The sequence below is a fragment of the Rhineura floridana genome, chromosome 12, assembly GCF_030035675.1.
Source record: "Rhineura floridana isolate rRhiFlo1 chromosome 12, rRhiFlo1.hap2, whole genome shotgun sequence".
Lineage (NCBI taxonomy): Eukaryota > Metazoa > Chordata > Lepidosauria > Squamata > Rhineuridae > Rhineura > Rhineura floridana.
Window position 1 is genome coordinate 16,598,316 of NC_084491.1, and position 20,059 is coordinate 16,618,374.

Below are 20,059 nucleotides of genomic sequence, written 5' to 3' on the forward strand. Positions count from 1 at the left end.
CCAGGTGGATGGTTTTGGACATGTGGAGAAACCACTTTTAATTATGTTCCCGCTAATATTTCTGATACCATCTGTTGCCTGAGTCGACTGGTTCCCATTTTCCTTCATAAAAGGGAGTTGCTAGCCCAACGCAGGAAAAGAGAAGCTGTTGCCATGCCGGCTGATTGTAATGACAAGGTGGAATTGCTTAATAAAGCAGAAAGTGTATCACTAGCCATCTCCCTTGTTGGACTTCCTGCATTGGCAGTAAGTAACAGCAATCAATTACATAAATTAGCCTGTAATTATGTTAAGATGATAAATGCCACCTCTCGAGCCATTGCTTTGTTAAATGAAGAGCAGGGTATATTAAGACAAGCTATCTTGGATAATCGTGCAGCTATAGATTACCTGCTATTACAACATCAGTTGGGGTGCGAAACTATAAAGAATATGTGCTGTTTTAATTTAACTGACAACAGTTTTGAAATCAGAACACAGGTAAAAAACTTGAAGGATCTAGCTAATAACATTTTGCAGGACGCCCCTACAACTTGGTGGCAGTGGCTTTGGAGTTGGCTGCCCACTGGATGGCTAAGTCAGATTCTTAGATATGCTATTCTTTTACTCATTTTAAGTATAGGCTTATGCTGTTTTTTACAATACCTTTTCCAGACGTGTACACCTGTTGCTCCGCGACCATTACGTAGTAATTACTTTTTGCTAAAAAATAAAAAAGGGGGAGATGTGGGGTGGACTGAATGAACAGCATACGTTGGCAAACCACGCTGCTGTTCTCAGTACACTATCTCTCAAGACATTGCGATCTGACCAGTGGAAAAACAGGATGTGGTTAACTTTATGGCTGTAAACGATACTGACATCTGTAGTGGTTAAATAACTGCCTGCATATTGCCACGAAGATAATGCTGTTGTACTATGTATGTACGTGATGTTATACAATAGTTAAAGGTCATAGGCTGTTTATGGAGAGAAAATAATCCACGCCTCCAAGCGGAGGTAAAATAAAAGCGGAGACGAGAAGTACGAGGGGGGCTCCGAAATTGAACTCTGGTCTCACCGTGTCTCACTGTGTCGTGATATCTACAGGAATGCCTTGTTTATCCAGACTCACATGGCAGTGCTTTCTTTTTTCTTTAAAAAGTCATTAAAATTCTTTGTTTTTTAAACAGTACGTCGTACAAAATTTAATATAAAGTTATTTACATAGATCTTAAAAATTACACTGTTTTCATGTATTTTTGTTGCTACTGTTAACTTGAATGGAAATGTAGTTTTACCTTATGAGTGTTCCTTTTTCCATTTGGCTTTTTTGAAACTCTTGCCATTAAAGATAAACTTGAAAAAGCCACAGTGATCAGAAAATGCTTCGAGTCCACAAGTAAACAATAGTAGCTATCTGCTTGTTGCTTCAAAATCCAAAGAGTAAATGTTCATGCACTACATTGGTGCTTATATTCAGTGCGTTCAGGTCTGCTTCCAAAATATGTAAGCAGTGAGCTTCTGCTCGGAATCCAAACCTCTAGGCTTGCCTTTCTGAAGCTGTGTCTCCACGGTTAAAGCCGAGGGAAATCACCAGACCTCCCTCAGATGTGCTAAAACCTCTTATTTAATGGAGCATCTTAATTTGACATCTCTGTTTAGAACATGGCAGATGTTTCCACTGGCTGCCCAGTGTTTGGGTATTGTTAATGCTTCTACTTTTATTGTATATTGCCTAGGGAGTCTTGCAACAGCAAGACCGTTCTACAATTACATTGAACCTTGTCAAGGAAACATCTTGAAATAGAAGCTTTTTCTTTCTTTTTACTGCAGATTCTGCAAAATCCTTCACAATTTGCATTCCTGTGGAAGAGCAAGGGGGGTTAATTTTTAAAAAAAATCCAACTCCATTCCAAGTTTTGATTTGTAAAATTATGGAACCATACCTCTGAAGGAGTAGCAGGCTCTGACATTTTGAGTTCTGCTTATGGAAAAATACTTGGTTAAAGTGGGACCTTAAAATTGCCCCAGTACATGCTCATGGGTCTGCCTCCATAATCTACTACTCTGTGAGTAGTCATTTGGGAGCCCCCTGGGCTGTGGGACACAACCTCAGTCCCAAGGTCCAGCTCAAGCTGCACCAATGATGGGAATGGTCCAAAGCTTGTATGTTGCTTTCTGGTTTCTTATTCAGCACAGGTACACAGGGAAACTGAGGATGAAGATAGTTCTCAGTAGGATAATCTAATCTCTCCCTAAAATTTACAAGAATGACACTTGGCTGCTGAAATGCTTTGATTCTGAGTGGCCGGGGGAATGCATTCCAGTGGCTATTTGGAAAAATCTATGCTCTCGTAGCCCTTTCCAAAAGACTATTTAGAATGCAGTGTGTTCCCATAGCCCTTGGAAGTGAACCAAAGCATTCCAATGGCTTTTCAGAATCTCAGTTTGTTCATATGGTTATTCAGAAAGAAGGAATAGCTATTCATCAGAATAATTCACTGTTAGGACCTCTCACTGTTGCAACCTGCTTCCCACTTGCTCTTAGCTCTCCACTGTAGCACCTGATTGGGGGAAACTCATGCCTTGTATTCATGGTCTGGAGAGGCATTTATTTAACCACACTGGAACATCATTATGCATTGTTTCTAAAAGTATTGATTATGCACTAGGTACTCTACAGAAACAGAAAAATGCAGGTGTCTGCACACAGGTTTGTTATCTAAAGAACACACTAGGGGGTAGGTCAGCCTTTGCACTGAATGTGAGAGACTAAGAGTTGTAGCACAAAGAATAATCCATACAGCTGGGTTCATTATGTCTAATGTTTTGATATGTAATATTTTCAAGACAAAAGCATCTGAACCTATGCAACCCCAAAAACTCTATTACTCATTACAGCAGGAGTAGCCAAGGTGATGTCCAGATGTTATGGACTACAGCCCCAATAAACCCCATCTAGCATGACCAATGGTCAGGGATGATGGGAGTTGTAATCTACAACATCTGGAGGGCACCACATTGGCTATTCTCTCACTACAATAATGTACATTCAACACGGCATTCTCGATTCAAAAGAAACATCTAATCTAAAAGCTCTTAACCTATTTTGACAACATAAAAACTAACAAAATCAGTGGAAGAACTATGTACTGGCTCTTTCAACTATGTGCTTGAAAAGGACGCAGGACTGTGCATGTGTGTATTTGCATGGCTAGAGTGCATCTGCACGCAATTGAGGGCTTGATTTGGGCTCGGAGGAACTCAGGGAAGTAGACTGAACTTGCTGAAACATGAACAGTGATTTGTGTGGGCAATTTATTTTGCACACCTGCCTCAATCCCTTCTCTAACCTGCACTATTAACACTGGCCTATGTATGCCACGCTGTCTCTCTCAGCCACCATCGCCTCTTATTCCTGTGGTAGATAGTTGACCATATTTGCACTGACGTTTGTGGGGCAATTGTTTAAAATGTTTTTTAAAAACTAAATATTTTTTTAACAATCAGTTTTTTTCCACACGAAATCATGAGTGAGGAAGAGTATCGACCTGATTTTGTTACTACCTCTTGTTTCACAGGTACACTAAATTTCTAGATCTAGTTTTCTATGGATAGTATCCACACATAAACTGCGAGAAAAGAAAACAACACAAAACAGGCCTGTGGCCAACTCCAATTTTGTTGGACTATAACTCCCATCATCCCTGTCCGTATGCTATGATGGCTGAGGATGATGGGAGTTGAGTCCAGCAACAACTGGCAACCTACAGGTTCCCTTTCCCGGGACTATAGGAACCCTGAAGTCCTGTCCAAATGATGAATGGCGAGTGAAACCGTTTCTTATATCTACGGGCCAGAAAAAGGCGAAGCGAGACTAACCTGCGGCGCGTGCGCAGTGAAGGGAGTTCGGAGAGGCCTGTGCGCAAGCGCAACGCCCAGTAGCCACCTCAGCTGAGAAACAGTCATGCTCAGTGCCGCCTAAGCGACCCCCCCTCCCCCCGTTCTTTCTCTCATCCAAAACGCGGACGTGAGGAACGTCAGGGAGAAAAGACTAAAACTGGGAGAGGGGGCGTGGCCGGCAGCCCAAACCCGTGGGCGTGGCCGCTTAGGCGCTTGCGCACAAGCTCGGGGGAGGCGGGGGGTCACTGAGGCTGCTAGTGCTTTGCTGTTGCTGCTTCTCTCGCGCAAAACTGGTGTTGTTTTTGTCGTTATCATCACCTGCCGCCGCCGCCGCCTCTTCAGACAGAAGAGCTTCGCGGTCGCTGCCGCCGCCGCCATGTCCTCTCCTCAGGACTCGCCTCACCACCACAACAATAACAACAACCCGCCACCTGAGGGAACGCCAGCTGAGCCAGGCCTGAATAGTGAGTGGGGCGTTCTGGGTTTTTTTGTGTGTGCCTTTTAAACTCCCCTCCCTTCTTTTTCCTGTTAAACTCCTCAACATATAAGCGAGCGGCGGGCCGCAAGCCAGGAGACTTCAAGTGGCGAAGGGACCACCCTTCCAACCCCTTTTCATCCTGTTAGTGTGCGCTTGGATTGGTTAGGAGCTGTGCCGCGCGAGAGGCTATTGGCCAATGGGCTCCGATGGGGTGGGGGGGAGAAGAGAAGGGGGGCTTCTGGAAAGGGTGTGTGGCATGAATGGAACGTTGGGTAGAATGGGCGTGGACGCCAGGAAGAGGGGAAGGGTCCAAATGGGCGGGAGGAAGGGGGTTAGACAAATAAAAGGCTGTAGGGAAGGGGATGAGGAGCCTCCAGCTGTGGAAGGAAGCCCAGGGATGGGGAGAGGTTGGAAATATTTGGGGGCGGGGGAGAGAAAGCTTGCTTATTTTACTTCTTTTAAAAGTTTGCATTCCTACCTTTCTGTCTTATGGACCCTCAAGGCGGCTAACATGCAACACTTTTTTAAAAACCCTTGCCAGTTTTTTAAATCAATATATGGGTTGTATCCAGTGCTAATTCTCCTCAGAATAGAACCATTGAAATTAATGGACATGACTAATTTAGGGTAATTAATTTCTGTGGGTCTACTTGAGTAGAGTTGGGTGGTTGCAACCCTGTGTTTTTGTTCATGTGGGTCTGTACTTTTCTGCCTGAAAGGAACCCAAGGTAATGAACTGCTAATTAAAATCTTCAGCAGCACAGACCATCTTAAACAATGTTTTTTAAACATGTTTTGTTTTGTTCCGTACTTACTGACTTCTGGTAGCTTTTTTCTCTTTAAAATGGAAATGGACTGCCTTCAAGTCGATTCTGACTTATGGCGACCAGCCAGCCCCTTCCTTGTCTGCACCTGCCAGCTTGGGGGGCAACTGGGCTCCTTGGGACTATGCAGCTTGCCCACGGCTGCACAGGTGGCAGGGCATGTAACCCCTGAGCCACTCACTGTGGGGGTGATCTTTAGCTGGCCCTTGACACCCAAGAGAGATGAGCAGGGATTTCAACTCACAGACTCTGGACTGCCAGCCAGGCTTTCCTCTCCACTGTGCTAATCATTCATAAATCAAGGTTTCTAATATTAAATGAAGCTATTTCAGTGTGGTTTGGCTTTCAGAACTAAAGACGAAATAAACGTCTTTTCTTTTGAGGTAGGTGACTCGGGCTGTAGTGGTCTTCTGTCTTTTTCCGCAATGGATTAATACTGCTACCACTCAATTCCACCTTCCAGAAAAGTAATTTGCCACCGTAGGATGGATGGTCTCCTAAAGAACCTTCAAATTAGGTTGTCTGTCTGACCTAGATATTTTAATCCCTAACTTTGTTTGAAATGAAAGGAACCAAGAGTGTGCGATAGTAGCTGGACAGTCCTCGGGCACTGAGGCAGGCCTTTTGAAATAAGAGAGATCAGATGGTCACAGATAGAAGAAGATGAGACGGGAGAGGGCTGTGAACGGAGCTGATAAATTAATGGCAGGTGACCAGATTTTCAGGAATTAAAGGGGGAAGTGGAAAAAGGTAAGGAGGGATATAATGAAATGGAGCTTCATAGGAAAAGAACTTATTCTGTTCTTGTTTCTCTCCTGTTCTGGACAGAAAGAATTGGGAAATTGATGCTGCATTCCTAAATATGCTTGGAAGTATGCCTCATTGAAGGCAGAGTAAACTTGGTTTAAGTTCGGCTTCTAAGAAGGCTTCAGTAGCTGCAGGCAGATATGACTGTGATATGGAATAAGAGATCTGTGAATTGGCATGTTTTGACAGGGTGAGTTAATTTAGTTGCTGGCTATCTCAAACAGCAAAAGCAGTCGGTGCTGGGGAGGAGCTAAAGTGTGAGAATGAGATTATTCAGTGGCTGAGTCAATATTACTGACGTGTGCTGTTTTTCTCTTATATCCGGGGTCTGTCAGCAGATCCAATGTAACCTTTTGCTTGTGGGTCAGGATGGAGGAACATCCAAATAGGTTCAGTTTGGATTTCATAATAGAGAAATGATTCTTAATCATCTCACATGCTTGGCTATTAATATGCATACACTAATGATTTAAATGAGGGCTTGTAAGAAATATAGTGTTCTGTCTTTCCCCCTTCTCTCTTTTCACCCCTACTGCACTTGACAAATAAATCTGGAAGGCTGGTAATCTGTTCTTTTCAAAACACTTGCCTATTGGAAATTTGTATATTGTATTTTGAACATGGTGTACATAAGAGGTACACCACTTGCTTTGCATTGTAACAACCTTTTAAAATTTCTGAAAAAATATTAAGGCAGAAGAACATATTCCATTTATTTATGTAAAACATGTTTAACCTGTCGTTCATCAACTAGTGATCCCAGGGTAGAATACACTAAAATGTGAAAATCATAGATAAAAGATTCATCAAAATAAAATCACAGGGCAGATAGAGACCACTCAGAGCAATAATAAAACAGTAATTAAACAGAGTCAAACAATAATCCTTCTACTCAGTAAAGCTCTCAGCATACAAATACGTTTTTTACTGGTGATAGAAACTCTACAGAGCCAGCTGAATCTTGGCCGTGAGGGCATTCCACAACTGGGTTGTCAGCGTGCAAAATGTTAGGGTTGTTGCCTAACAGGTCTCATTCAATTGTGGTACAACCAAGAGGGCCTCCAGGACAGTGTTAACTCATGGGCAGGTCAATTACTCTTTTTAAGAACTTTCTGTCAAATTATGGAGGCTTCAATTTGAAATGGGGGGGCTGGGGAAACTTCTTAACCATCTCCCCTCATGTCATTTTTTAAACTGAAAATCCTCTAAAGCTGCCCTTAGCCCTTCTGAATAAAAGATATATGTGCCCTGTATCTTTTCCACAGTGGGGGTAAAATCAGCTAAAGAGGTGAGCTTTTAGCAGAGTAGTAGAATGAAGTGAAAGGACTAAGAATCCTCTTGCTCTCCATAGTGGTCTTGCCCTTCAGATTGCTTTTCAGTTGCTTCATACATCCACTGTTGAAACATGGTTTATCACAACAAGAAAAATCAGTGAAGTTCTTGCTACTTTACAGAAATACTGTATAAGGCTGCTAGATTTTTAAAATATTTATTTCAGGAAAGTGGGATCTTGCTTCTAAGCAGGCATTGCTAAACATTTAGTTATGGTATTAGTGGCGTAAAGCACAATGGAATACCTCTGTTAAAACAACTGGGTCTTACCACAGCAGATTTCAATAGTTTCTATGTGTAAATAGCCTCCAAACACATGAACAAATAATACCCACATGATTGGCACTCTGAAACCCGGAAAGGCGCCTGATGCTATTCCCCCTGAATTACTAAAGTCCAACCAAGCCTGGTGGACGCCTCTCCTAGCAAATTTATTTACCTGAATTAATAACACCGGCCATTTTCCCATCACCTGGCTTGAAGCCATTGTCATTCCTATTTACAAGAAAGGAGCCAGAGATGAGCCGTCGAACTATAGGTCAATCAGCCTCCTCTCAGTAGTTGGCAAGCTTTATGCCAGCTACTTAAATCTAAAGCTGACCTCTTGGCTAGAGGATGAAAACATTATAGGCTGGGAACAGGCTGGCTTTAGGAAAGGGAGATCCACACTGGATCCACTGCATTGAATCATTTGGCAGGAAAATACATGGGCCCCTTGGGTAATGGCTTATTCGTGGCCTTTGTTGACCTTAAATCTGCGTTTGATGCCATCCCAAGAGACAAACTCTGGGCCAAGCTCTATCGCTCTAACATCGATAAGAGACTTCTGTACCTTATCTATCATCTCCACCAAACGACTACCATCCATGTTCGCTGTGGTTCCGATGGGACATTAACAAATTCTATCCCTGTATATAATGGCGTCAAGCAGGGATGTATTTTGGCCCCTGCACTTTTTAATTTTTATTTAAGTGACCTCAGTGTATGCTGTCATTCTCCCGCTTTCCATCCCCCAAAGGTGGCTGACCAAAAGTGTCCTCTGCTCCTCTATGCAGACAATGCAGCCCTTCTTGCCTTGTCTGCAATAGGGCTTAAAAGATTATTACGCACCTTCATGACCTACTGCTCTCTAAATTCATTACTCATAAACTTTGACAAAACTAAAATTTTGGCTTTTTCCCGCCGTCGTGCAACTTCCAAATGGACAATTAATGGGAAAAAAATTGCCCAGGTTAGACAATTCAGGTACTTGGGGGTCTTGTTCCACTCCTCCCTATCCTGGTCCCCCCATATATATTCGGCGATGCAAACTGCCAGGAATACAATGAAAGCTATCTCGTTTTTTTTTTATACTAGAGGTGGACAGTACATTCCTGCCGCTTCTCAGGTGTTTAAATCAAAGATTTTTCCTCAACATTTGTATGGTGACCCCCTATGGGCCCCAAGTTTTATTATTATTATTATTCAATTTATTAGTCGCCCATCTGGCTGGTTGGCCAGCCACACTGGGCAACGTACAAGATAAAAACTGTACATTAAGCATTAAAATTTAAAACATAACAATAAAAGCCTAACCTTTTAGGATTTAATCCTAAAATCGAATCAATCCTGTCAACTTTTTTAAGACTAATTTTTGGAGCCCCATGTTGTGTTCCGGCTGCAGCCCTCAGGCTGGAGGCTGGTTTACCTTCCCTTGAATTCCATGCTTGGGTATTAACTTTTAGATACTGGGTCAAACTAGCCTATATGAACCTTCCCCCCGGCCACTTACATTTTCTTTGGTGTGATCCCTTCTCAAGTTCGTGGTCCAAAGCCCTCCTTGCTAAACTGGCTTTATTAGGCTGCTCAGTGGATTATTTATCCTCATTGGATCCTGAGACAGCCAGATGGACCATAGAGACTCGATTAAAGGACACTTGCCTTCAAAGCTCCTTGACAAATGCAACTAAAACTTGTTCTCCCTTATACTCCAATTTAAGTTTCCCCTTCCCCAATTCAGCCCCCTATCTGGAATACCTGACAACACCTAAATTCTGCTACGCCTTCTCCAGGGCGCGATTTAACTGTATTTTTTCCTCGCTTATTGTGGGTCGATACCAGGGTACCCCCTTTGATCTCCGTTTTTGTCCCTGTAATACCGTAGACATTGAGTCCTTGTCTCATGTCCTTTTCGTTTGCCCTTATTATCGCATGGCACGTTCCAGATACTTAAATCCTATTTTAATAAACCTTCCTGGCAGGTCCAGGATAGTTTTATTGCAATATCTTCTGGACGGTAAGGACAAATCAATAACCTTATCCGTCACAAAGTTTATTTTTACTGCCCAACAGATTTGAAGGAAGATCTTTCCTCCCTCCTAGTCAACCAGGCTATTCTAAATATATATATATTTATTCTTGGTTTTCTATTATGAGTAAAGTCAACTGTATATTGTATTTCGGGTCTTTGACCGCAAATAAACTTGATTGATTGATTGATAATACCCACATGACAAGGGTCTACATTGCTAGCATAAATATCTGCAAGTAGTGATGAATTATGTAGACACCTGACATACTAATATCTCTATGTGCAAGAATGTATATTATATTCACTAATAGGCAAAAATCCTTGCTGTTTAAGAATGGGCATACAGCCAACAGATATTTCTATCAAACTTTATAAAGCAGGGAAATTGGGCAGCTATAGTGAATGCACCAGGGAAGCAGGAGACCTGACCTCCTCTCTGAGATATTGTACTGCCCTACAAATTTGTCAAAATGCAAACACAATTTGGGTCGGTCTTTCACAGTCCAATCCACTTCCTTTGTAGCTTGGAAGAATTCGGTAACTCCTGTGCAATCATGGCTAGGATAGGTAAAACTGACCATTGGGGGAGGGGAAGGGGAGAGTAGTGAAGGAGGATTGTTTTTATATACAAATATATTTCTTTAGAGAACTAGAACTTTTCTAATATTTTGCATTATGAAATTTCCTTATTCTCTCAGCTAAAATCCTCTCATTCTCGCTTTGGTGCTGTCTCCTCTTATCCATGGTGACTGGTATGCTTGGAATACTTGGACCCTCGGTATGATAAGATAAATGGAACAGGACTTGTACTGAACATCCCAGCTCTCCAAGGCCTGGGACAAAATAACACTGTAATGTAGCTAGCTCATAGCTGAAATGTGCTGGTATTAGAATTACTGAGAAATTACCCGATTGGCTAGAAGTTAACGTAGACAGTGTAACCATATGTAATCATTATGTAACAGCTATGTAATGCTCATGTATAACTCCTTGATTGGATGTGCTAATGTCTTTGTTCTAAAATGTATAAAAGCCCTATGCAAGCAGTGCCACGTTGCAGAGCTCCACCAACTATCACATGAGACTGACTGCGCACGTAACCAATAAAGGCCTACCTTTGCTGCATGCCTGTGTTTTCAATTTCTTCTGGACCCCCGGTCCAGCGGACCCCAAAATTCCCCATCAATAGAGGGAAGGAAGAAGGGAGAGAGGGGAGCAGAAGGAGAGGGAGGGGGAAGGAGGGGATTAGAAGGGGGGAAGGGAGGTGCAAAAGGGAGGTGATAGGAGGGGAAGGGAGGTTTGATCATTTGCATGCTTATTGAGTTCAATGAGATTTACTCCCCTGCAATCATTCTTGAAAATGAAATGGACTGCCTTCAAGTTGATTTCGACTTATGGTGACCCTATGAATAGGGTTTTCATGGTAAGCAGTATTCAGAGGGGGTTTACTATTGCCTTCCTCTGAGGCTGAGAGGCAGTGACTGGCCCAAGGTCACCTAGTGAGCTTCATAGCTGTGTGGGATTTTGAACCTTGGTCTCCCAGGTCATAGTCCTAGAATAGGCAAAACTGACCATGGGGTAGGGTAAGGAGAAGGAGGGGATTGGAAGGGGATGGGGGAGGGAAGGGAGAAGGAAGGGGCAAGAGGGAGGAGAGGAGGACAGGTTTGATCATTTGCATGCTTTTTTTACTTCAGTGGGATTTACTCCTGTGCAATCATGCTTAGGATAGGTGAAGCTGACCTAGGGGAGGGGAGGAGATTGGGTGGGTGGGCACTGTGCAGAGTGGAAGCCCCTTTCCTTTCCAAAAGGAAAACACTGTGAACAGTATCATACTTTTTCGGGGTTTTCCCCACCTTTTTATTCTACAACAGGCACATGTAGCCTCCCACCAAAATTTAAACAAAAGGTGTCCCTGGCCACATCCACACCAGACCTTTTTTTCAGTTTAGACAGTCACTGCATATCCCAAAGAATCCTGGGAAGTATAGTTAGTGAAGGGTGCTGAGAGTTGCTAGTAGATGCCCTGTTCCTCTCACAGATCTTCAATCGGAGTGGCTGACTGTTAAACCACTCTGGCCACTGGAGCTCTGTCAGTGGAATAGAAGTTTCCTCTCAGCACCCTTCACAAACAACACTTCCCAGGATTCTCTGGGGGAAGCCATGACTGTCTCACATGAAATCAAAGTCTGGTGTGGGTGTGGCCCCTTGATTAGGCAAGCCCAGCAGCTGTGAGTCTGGCTTTTAGAACATGGACAGTTGGTTCTTACTGAGCATGCCCGGCGTTATCATTGAATTCAAGCCAAAATTTCTTAAATTAATTAAAAATCAATCAGGCATTTTTTTTAACTTTTAAACTGCAGAAGAAGGCCAGAGTATGGGGCAAGGTCAGTAATAGGATTACAGGTACTCTGTGAACATTGCTGATTTTTAATTAATTTCAACAGATTATGAGAACTCTGACAGAAAAAAGTCCAAAAGGGGTCTGTTTCTCTCTTTAGACTTTGAACTGTCAATTCTCTCTGTTTTGTGTATCACCATGAAAATTTAAAGGGTTGTTAAGCAAGCGTTTCTGAGTTGAGGACGATACACATTGTAAGGTTTTGTTTTGAAATGAGTTCATGGGAAGGATCAGAATGTCATGGAGGGTATTTGAAAAATCCATGCTGACTATAATATACAGCCATGCTCGTGGCTGTATAATTGTATCATATTATGTTATATCAAGTAAAACAGGATGGGGATAAGGGATGAATTCTCTCAGTAGTGCTTCATCTCTGTGCTAATGTCAAATTAGGGTGGTGGGGAGGGAAGTAAAATCCCTCTTTGTTTATACATGATATGCAGATCTTTATCCTAATGACAGATCCTGTAAGACTTTCTTGTGATTAGTGAAGTATGATTTTGCTATTGTAGAAATTTAAATATACTGGGTTCTAGTCAACTAATTCATACTCAGAGTAGACACATTGAAATTAATAAACCTAAGTTAGTCATGTCCATTAACGTTAGGCTAGCGTTGAGTACCACCCTTCTGAATGTTATTTTTGTATATTGTAATGTGATACTTTTTCCAGTGTTCTCATGCTGAGAATGTTATGAGCTGTTTTTTCCCTAAAAGATGTTATTTTTGCAGCAGTATTGTCCTGGTTTTTGTCATTACCCTTAAGACTATGCAAATGCGGCCCACCTAGGAGAATGCAGGGTGCTATATATATGCATGCATGGTGGGCTGTCAGGGACTTGATATGCCTTGTGTTTTGGTTTTGGTTGGATTGATTGGTTTAAATCAAATTGTAATTCAAATGTTTCCTGAACAATCATGCATACTGATTAAAATAACAATTAAAACACCTGTTTGCAACTAAATCAATCATTTCTATAACCTAGAACAAGAGTTCCCCAACTGTGGTCCATGAGCTTCATTCAGGTGGTCTACAGTATATTTGTGGTTGAAGGCCTTTAGGTAGGTAGGTAGGTATAATTTTATTGCAAAGTCATAGACCGTCGCAACAGACAAACACAAATCTCATATTAAAACCAGATGTACAGCAAAAATACACCACGTAAAACTAAATAAAACAGTTCTACAGATCCCCTGGGTAGGCACGTGCCTGCTATTGACCCAGGCCATCGAGATGTTTAATCCGTAGTTTTTGGACCGCCAGGGCAAATTGGGCTACCCTATACGTGATCGTATAGTCAGTGTCTGCTAGCAGAAAAGGGATAACATTAATACCCTGTGGAACTCCTTGCCATAGAATCAAATCACCTAAGAATTTGGACCTGGGCTGTTTATAGAGAGGGCAGACCAGTAGGTAGTGGGGAAGGCTTCCACCTCCCCGGACCCACAGATGCAATAATCGTTGCTCCCAGGGTACCTGTGCATAGCGGCCGGAGAGGGTCGCACTGGGCATTGTCTGGAACCTTAATGCTGTAAAGGCATGCCTAAATTGGACAGATAGAGGGTAAGTCAAATAGCTTGCCCTCAAATGGTCCTGCTTAAATAGACCATACCACCTCGAAAATTTGGCATTGGTGATTGTTAATCTATCCATCCACTCACAGTGCCCGGCAACGGATTCCCGTAACTTTGTTCTACTGAGTGTATTTAGAGTCTGTATCGGGATATGGTACCTGTGAGCTATGTTCGTAAATTTATTGAGCCAAAAACTATCGGTGGAGGTGGTTGTGTAACAGGCATTCAATAAAATCTTAGCTGGTGCCTTTGTTGTGACCACCCAAAAGGTAAGCAGGGCACTATGTACGCGTGCACTAAGGGGCATTAGACCGGACTCCGCGTGGAGAAACGCAGCTGGCGTACCGGTGGGTAATCGCAGGAGCCTTCTAAGGAAATTATTTTGGATGGACTCAAGGGAAGGGAGGAGAGAGTTCTCCCATCCCCATACTGCTGCCCCATAAAGAAGTTGCGCCAAGACCTTGCTCTGGAAAACTTTCAATACCGGGGCCACCAGATTACCCCCAGCAGTCCTATAGAATCTAAGGATATCTCCAGATGTTCTTAGAGCTGTTGCTTTCATAGCAGCAAGCTGATTTTTCCAGGTAAGAGTATCCTGGAACTGGATACCCAGATATTTAAAGGTGTGGCATTGTTCGATTGCGCGGCCCCCAATAGACCATTTGAGATTCTGCTGTCTTTTCCCCAAAACCATAACCTTTGTTTTTAGGTAATTAATAAACTTTAATAATAAACTTTAATTTATAGGCCGCCTATCTGGCCAATGGCCACTCTAGGCGGCGTACAATAAAGCACGATAAAATACATGGTAAAATATGATACAATAAAAACAATATAACCAGTACAGCACAATGCAAAATTACAATATTTAGTAGAGTTGTCAGTAATACAATTCTGAAGCTAGTTCACCTTAGAAGTCTCAAGTTCATAAAGGCCTGATGGAAAAGACAAGTCTTCAGGCCTCTGCGAAATATATATAAGTAAGGGGCATGTTGAAGATCTATTGGGAGGGAGTTCCAAATCGTGGGGGCCGCCACAGAGAAGGCCCTCTCCCGAGTCCTCACCAACCCAATCACTTTAGTTGACGGGACTGAGAGGAGGCCCTGAGTGGCAAATCTTGTTGGGCGGCACAATTTATGAATTAATTAATCTGAAGTTGTTCCCTTTTGCAGTATTGGTTCAAACTTGTCAAAAGTCTCCTTAGGCCTATACGGGAGATAGATAGTAGGATCATATCGTCCGCATATAACAATAGCGAGACTTTCCTATTCGCTGCCGAAGGGGGGAAGAAGGCCGGGTCCGATAATTCTGAGATTATATCGTTAAGGTAGAGGTTAAACAAGGCTGGAGCCAGAAGACAGCCTTGTTTAACCCCTTTGTTAACCGCTATAGGGTCAGTTAGAGAGCCACAGGGGCCTACTATGATTCTAGCGGTGGTGTTGGAGTAGAGTTCTTTAATTAGAAACAGAAGCCGCTTGTCGATATTAGTTTTGGCGAGTTTGGACCACAACATAGATCTAGTTATCGAGTCGAAGGCATCTGCCAAGTCCACAGAAGCCGCATAAAGGTGCTTCGTGGGGCCAAGCATACTCTTCCTCGCTAGATAATAAAGGGTAAAGCAGTGATCTATTGTGCTTTGTCCTTTTCGGAAGCCTGCTTGTTTCGGGCTAATAATCTGATTAGCTGCTTCCCACTCTTCTAATTTATTCAGCAAATACTTGCTGTATAATTTAGCGCCGATATCTAGTAGACTAATGGGACGATAATTTTTCGGATCTTGCCTCTCTCTCCCTGTTTAAAGATGGGAATTACAATGCTTTATTTCCATCCCTCTGGTAGTATCCCTGTAGAATTAAAAAGGGTAAACATCTTGGCCAAAATAGGCTCCCACCACTCTGGGAAGTTTTTAAAAAGTTCTGGGGGTAGCATTATTATTTTTATTTAATTTAATTTATATACCGCCCTAAGCATGTCTTTCCCCGGTGCCTTTCCCAACTTTAATGTGAAAATAAGGGCTCCAATTTGCACCGGGTTGACTGGGGGCCACTGTGGTAAATCAACCACCTGCGGGGAAGGGCAGGGCCCGCTGTTGACATTACAGGCCATGTAAAGACTACAAAAATGGTCTTGCCAAGCAGAGGCAGGAATTTGCCCTATTATTAGTTGTCTATAATCCCGCATCCCAATGGCCACCAAGTCCCAGAACTGACGCTCATTTCCGTCCGTGATTGCCTGATCTAATTTTTGCCATTGTGTTCTCACATACAAGTCCTTTTTCTTTTTTAACAAAGACTTGTACGCGGTTCGAAGGTACACCAGGCGGTCGTGGGTAAACAACCCTGGGTTTCTTATTGCTTTTCGGGCGTATTTTACCAGGTGTCTCTTGGCAACCCTACATTCCTGGTCAAACCATCTGTTTCCCCTACACCATTGGTTCTTAGATTGCTTGTCCTGGGTCAACATAGGTCTCAGAAGAGAGATCATGTGCTGATAGGGCTTAAGGACATCTGTCTCAGCATCCAAAATTTCTTGCCTGGGGGACTTCCGGGAAGGGTGACTTCGCTTGTGCCTGCTTTTGAGACGGGCTCCCGCCTCAAAAGAAGCTTATTCAGATATAAATCAGTCAGAACATTTTTTTTGACTGATGAAATTTCTCCCGGGCAGGGAGAAACATAGAGATCAACCTCAAAAGCCTGTTTTTGTTGGGAGGAATGGATTTCATTAATTTATGAGAAAAGGTCCAGCCAGCAATGCCGGACGGACTTCCGAACAAGCTCTATCTGATTAATGCGATACGTTTATCTTTTCTTCAAAGAGAAAACGGACTAACAGGCAAGCACCCTTCTTTCTATTATTTTTTTTACTTGGTTTAAATTGTTGCAGCAAAAAGAGATTTGTCAAATGAATCAGCTTTAAAGAACTTCTGGGTGAGCTATAACTCTTCTCTGTTATTCACGAAATTAACAGCTTATCTCTGTTTCTATTGCAAAAAGCTGTCCTGGAAGTGCATTCTAAAGATATAAACAGAAGAGGGATTTCTATTCCGAGGAACGTTATATTGTCTGGGACTATTCTCTTTTTGGTCTATTTTATTTTGACGAATCTGCTTCTTCACGGCGCCACTAACTGTTTTGATGCTGGGAACTAAATTTGTTTTGTGTTCTTGAACATAGAGAGATAAGGCAGGCTGCTCTGTTTATACTGTGATGTCATCAAGCCTGGAATATTAACCCAATTGTTGCTGAAATAAGAAGTGGTTCTTCTTTATTTTTGTTTTGTTTTGTTTTCGTGGTTTTAAAAATGGCAATCAAGAAAGTGGCTGAGAATCTGGAAGTAATTATGTTTCAGAAAATAATGGATGAGATTGAGATAACGAAACAAACCCTGCGACAGGGCAGTAAGGAGCTGAAAATTGAACTGAGCAAAATGACGCAGGAGCTTAAAGAAATAGGGGATCCTGTGAGAGAGGAGAATGAGATCAGAGATGAGAAAAGAAAAAATAAAGGGAAGATACAAGCCCTGGAGATTGGAACAAATGTGGAATTGGAAAAAGATCTGGAGTTTATGGATTTTAGAAATAAAATCTACTGTTTGGAATTTAACGTTATCTCTGAAGAAATTAATGAAGATATTAGAGATAAAGTTATCAATGGCTTGGATAATCTTCTGGACTGGAATGACGTGATGGAGCTTGATATAGAGAAAATCTATGGAATTAACTGCAGCCATGTGACAATGGAAAAACTCTCAAGAGATGAGCCAGTGCATTTTGTAAAAAAGAAGAACACAGATATGACTTTACAACAATATTTCAGCAACTTATTCAGAATTGATGGCAAGAAAATATTTGGGATAGAGGAAATTCCCATCAGACTCTTATTATATGACTATGGCTACAACAGCAAGATTATTATGGAATACTGATAATGGAAGATTGGACACTGAAATTACTGGACTTAACAGGACTATTGAAGATGGAAGATGGAATTAATAGGGATAATGGAATAATGGCTATTGAAATTATTGGACCTAACAGATTTTGATGAGATGGATTAATCAATATGTTTATTTGGACTATGGTTATGACAATAAGATTATTATTATTATTAACGAGATGGATTAATCGACATGTTTATTTGGAGAAAAATTGATAGATATATTTCTTAAAGAATTGAAACCTCTCTTTGACTTTTTGTGGAAAGAATAAAGTAATGTTTATGAGATTTGATGATTAATTAAGATAACTACTGGAGGAAAGTGATTTTATAATATAATTTAAGAGACAGGATTGTTATATATTGTAGACCTACAACTGATTTGATCTGCGACAAATGGGAAGTCAACATTTTATTTTTTTGTTTAATCATTTTTGTTTTGTTTTGTTTTTTGTCTTTGAATGTTTTATGATTTTGTTTTGTATGTTTTATGAAAATTTGAATAAAAATTATTGTAAAAAAACAAAACAAAATTTCTTGCCTGGCAGAAAGTAGTGCTACGCTGTCCAGGAGTTGTGTAGTGGACGAATGCAAAGCTGTAGACCAGCGCACTCTCCGATCAGCTATTTATAGAGTTCCCTCTAACTTTACAGAAGGAGGGGAGGGGAGGGCTTGGCGCAGGCTCAACCGAGTCAACAGAGGGAAATGGTCGCTTTCAATTCTATCGACAACCTCAAATTCTCCCACTTCTGACATCAATGCACAGGATACAAACATATAGTCAATCACGCTGGCTCCTCTATTAGTAGAATATGTAAAAGCTCGACCGAGGAGCCATGCAGACATTCCAGCTGATGCTGTTGTGTAAGGTCTCCTAATTTTCGACCTTGTTTGTTGGACTTAAGGTCCTGGGAGACCCTAACAGGGGGGGCAGCAGTAATATCGGGCCCATGATTCGAAGTAAGACCCTCCACCAGCCCCAAGCCCCCCATTCTGGCGTTAAAATCACCACATATAATCAGTCTAGAGCCTGGGCACTGGGACTCCAATAAGGTTATATATTCTGATAGTTGGTACCATACGCTTCCCTCCTCAACCCTCTTTGCGATGACTGGGGAAAATAGACATTTAAGATGATAAGCGATCCCGTAACCACCCCTTCCAGTCTCAGACCCTGGATCCATTGAGTACAGTTCGTATTTAGCGTATGTATCTTGGCCGGCAAGTCAACAGAAATAAGAATGCTGAGGCCACCACTAGCCCCGCCTTTAGATTTAAGTTTAACTGCTGGGGTAGAAAAGGCTTGGAAGCCGCTAAGGCTCAGTGTTTTATCATGAGGGATCCATGTTTCCTGAAGGCATACGATCTTAAAACCTTTAAAAAAGGAACTCAGGTCATCCTCCCTAAGTTTACTATCCCAGCCCATTATATTCCATGAGAGGATTGTAAATTGTCATTCTGGGAATATTACATCCGCTACTTCCGAGGGGCATACACAGCCATTAGCTGAGGAGTGTAAAGGCAGCCGAGGGGACGCGGGCAAGCCAGGGCCCTGATGAACCCTTTCTTGGGTACCACGGGGAATTGTTGCTCCCTCTCTCACAACAACAGTGGGTATGATGTTCCGACAGGCATGAGCCCTTGTATCCAGAGTATGTTCAATAATTTCCCTCTTGTCCTCATCCATATACTTCAGATTATACCCTGAGTCGGAGGGAGAGGTAGCCTCCTTGGTTGTCCTGTAGCTTGCAGCTGACATTGATGTTGGGAGTCTTTCATGGGGTACCAAATGGACCTCGCCTCCTGCCCTTTCTTCACAGGTTGTGAGCAGAGGTGCTACTTCAATGCTGCTGGCTCGCGCTTGTATATCAGTGAGGCGCTTGGTTAAACAGTCCAGTCTATTTAGTATCGCTTTCCGCTCTGCAGAGGGGAGAGCTCCAAAGGATTGTAGGAGTGTTATTTCCTCTTCAGTGGTTGAAGGCAGACGATGGCACATCCATTACATTAAATATTCATATTGATTTTAATTGCTTTTTTATTGCTTCATTACATTGTATTGTATTGCAGTTTGAATTCTATGGAACTCAGTTTGTAATACAATCAAATTCATTTTATAAGAAATAAAAGAAGCCGTAAAATGCAATTAAAAATAATTCAGCATCTAGTGCAACACATTACAGTTGCCACACCCAGTAGAAAGATCATTAAGTGGTTCACCAAGACCCTCAGCAAATTTCAAATAGTTCCGGGGGGGGGGAAGCTTGGCAAGCATTTATCTGTAAGCATCACCCAAAACCTGTCACTGTATAGCTGCTGGGAAAGACAGCTAGATTTCTTCCTCTCTGCTTTGATGGGGTTGATTTTAATGCTGCCGTTAATATTTTGATATATTCTTTGTTAGGGTTTTTTTTTTTTGTATTGTGCTCATATGTAGAGATGTGAAGGCCCAGAAAAATTTGGGAAAAACTGGGTTTTTTCTCTTTTTTTCCTGAAGACTTTTTTGGTTTTTCCCCCCAAGAATTGGAAAAATTG

The 20,059-nt window shown here is 42.1% G+C and overlaps 1 protein-coding gene across 1 annotated transcript in view; it reads left to right on the forward strand.

Moving 5' to 3' along the window:
• Positions 1–4,009: 4,009 nt before the first annotated feature.
• BNIP3L (BCL2 interacting protein 3 like) overlaps positions 4,010–20,059 on the forward strand; it is a 32,456-nt gene continuing 16,406 nt past the window's right edge. The window contains exon 1 of the mRNA XM_061592880.1: positions 4,010–4,349. Coding sequence (XP_061448864.1) covers positions 4,262–4,349 — 88 coding nt within the window. The 5' untranslated portion in view covers positions 4,010–4,261. The remainder of the gene's footprint in view (positions 4,350–20,059) is intronic.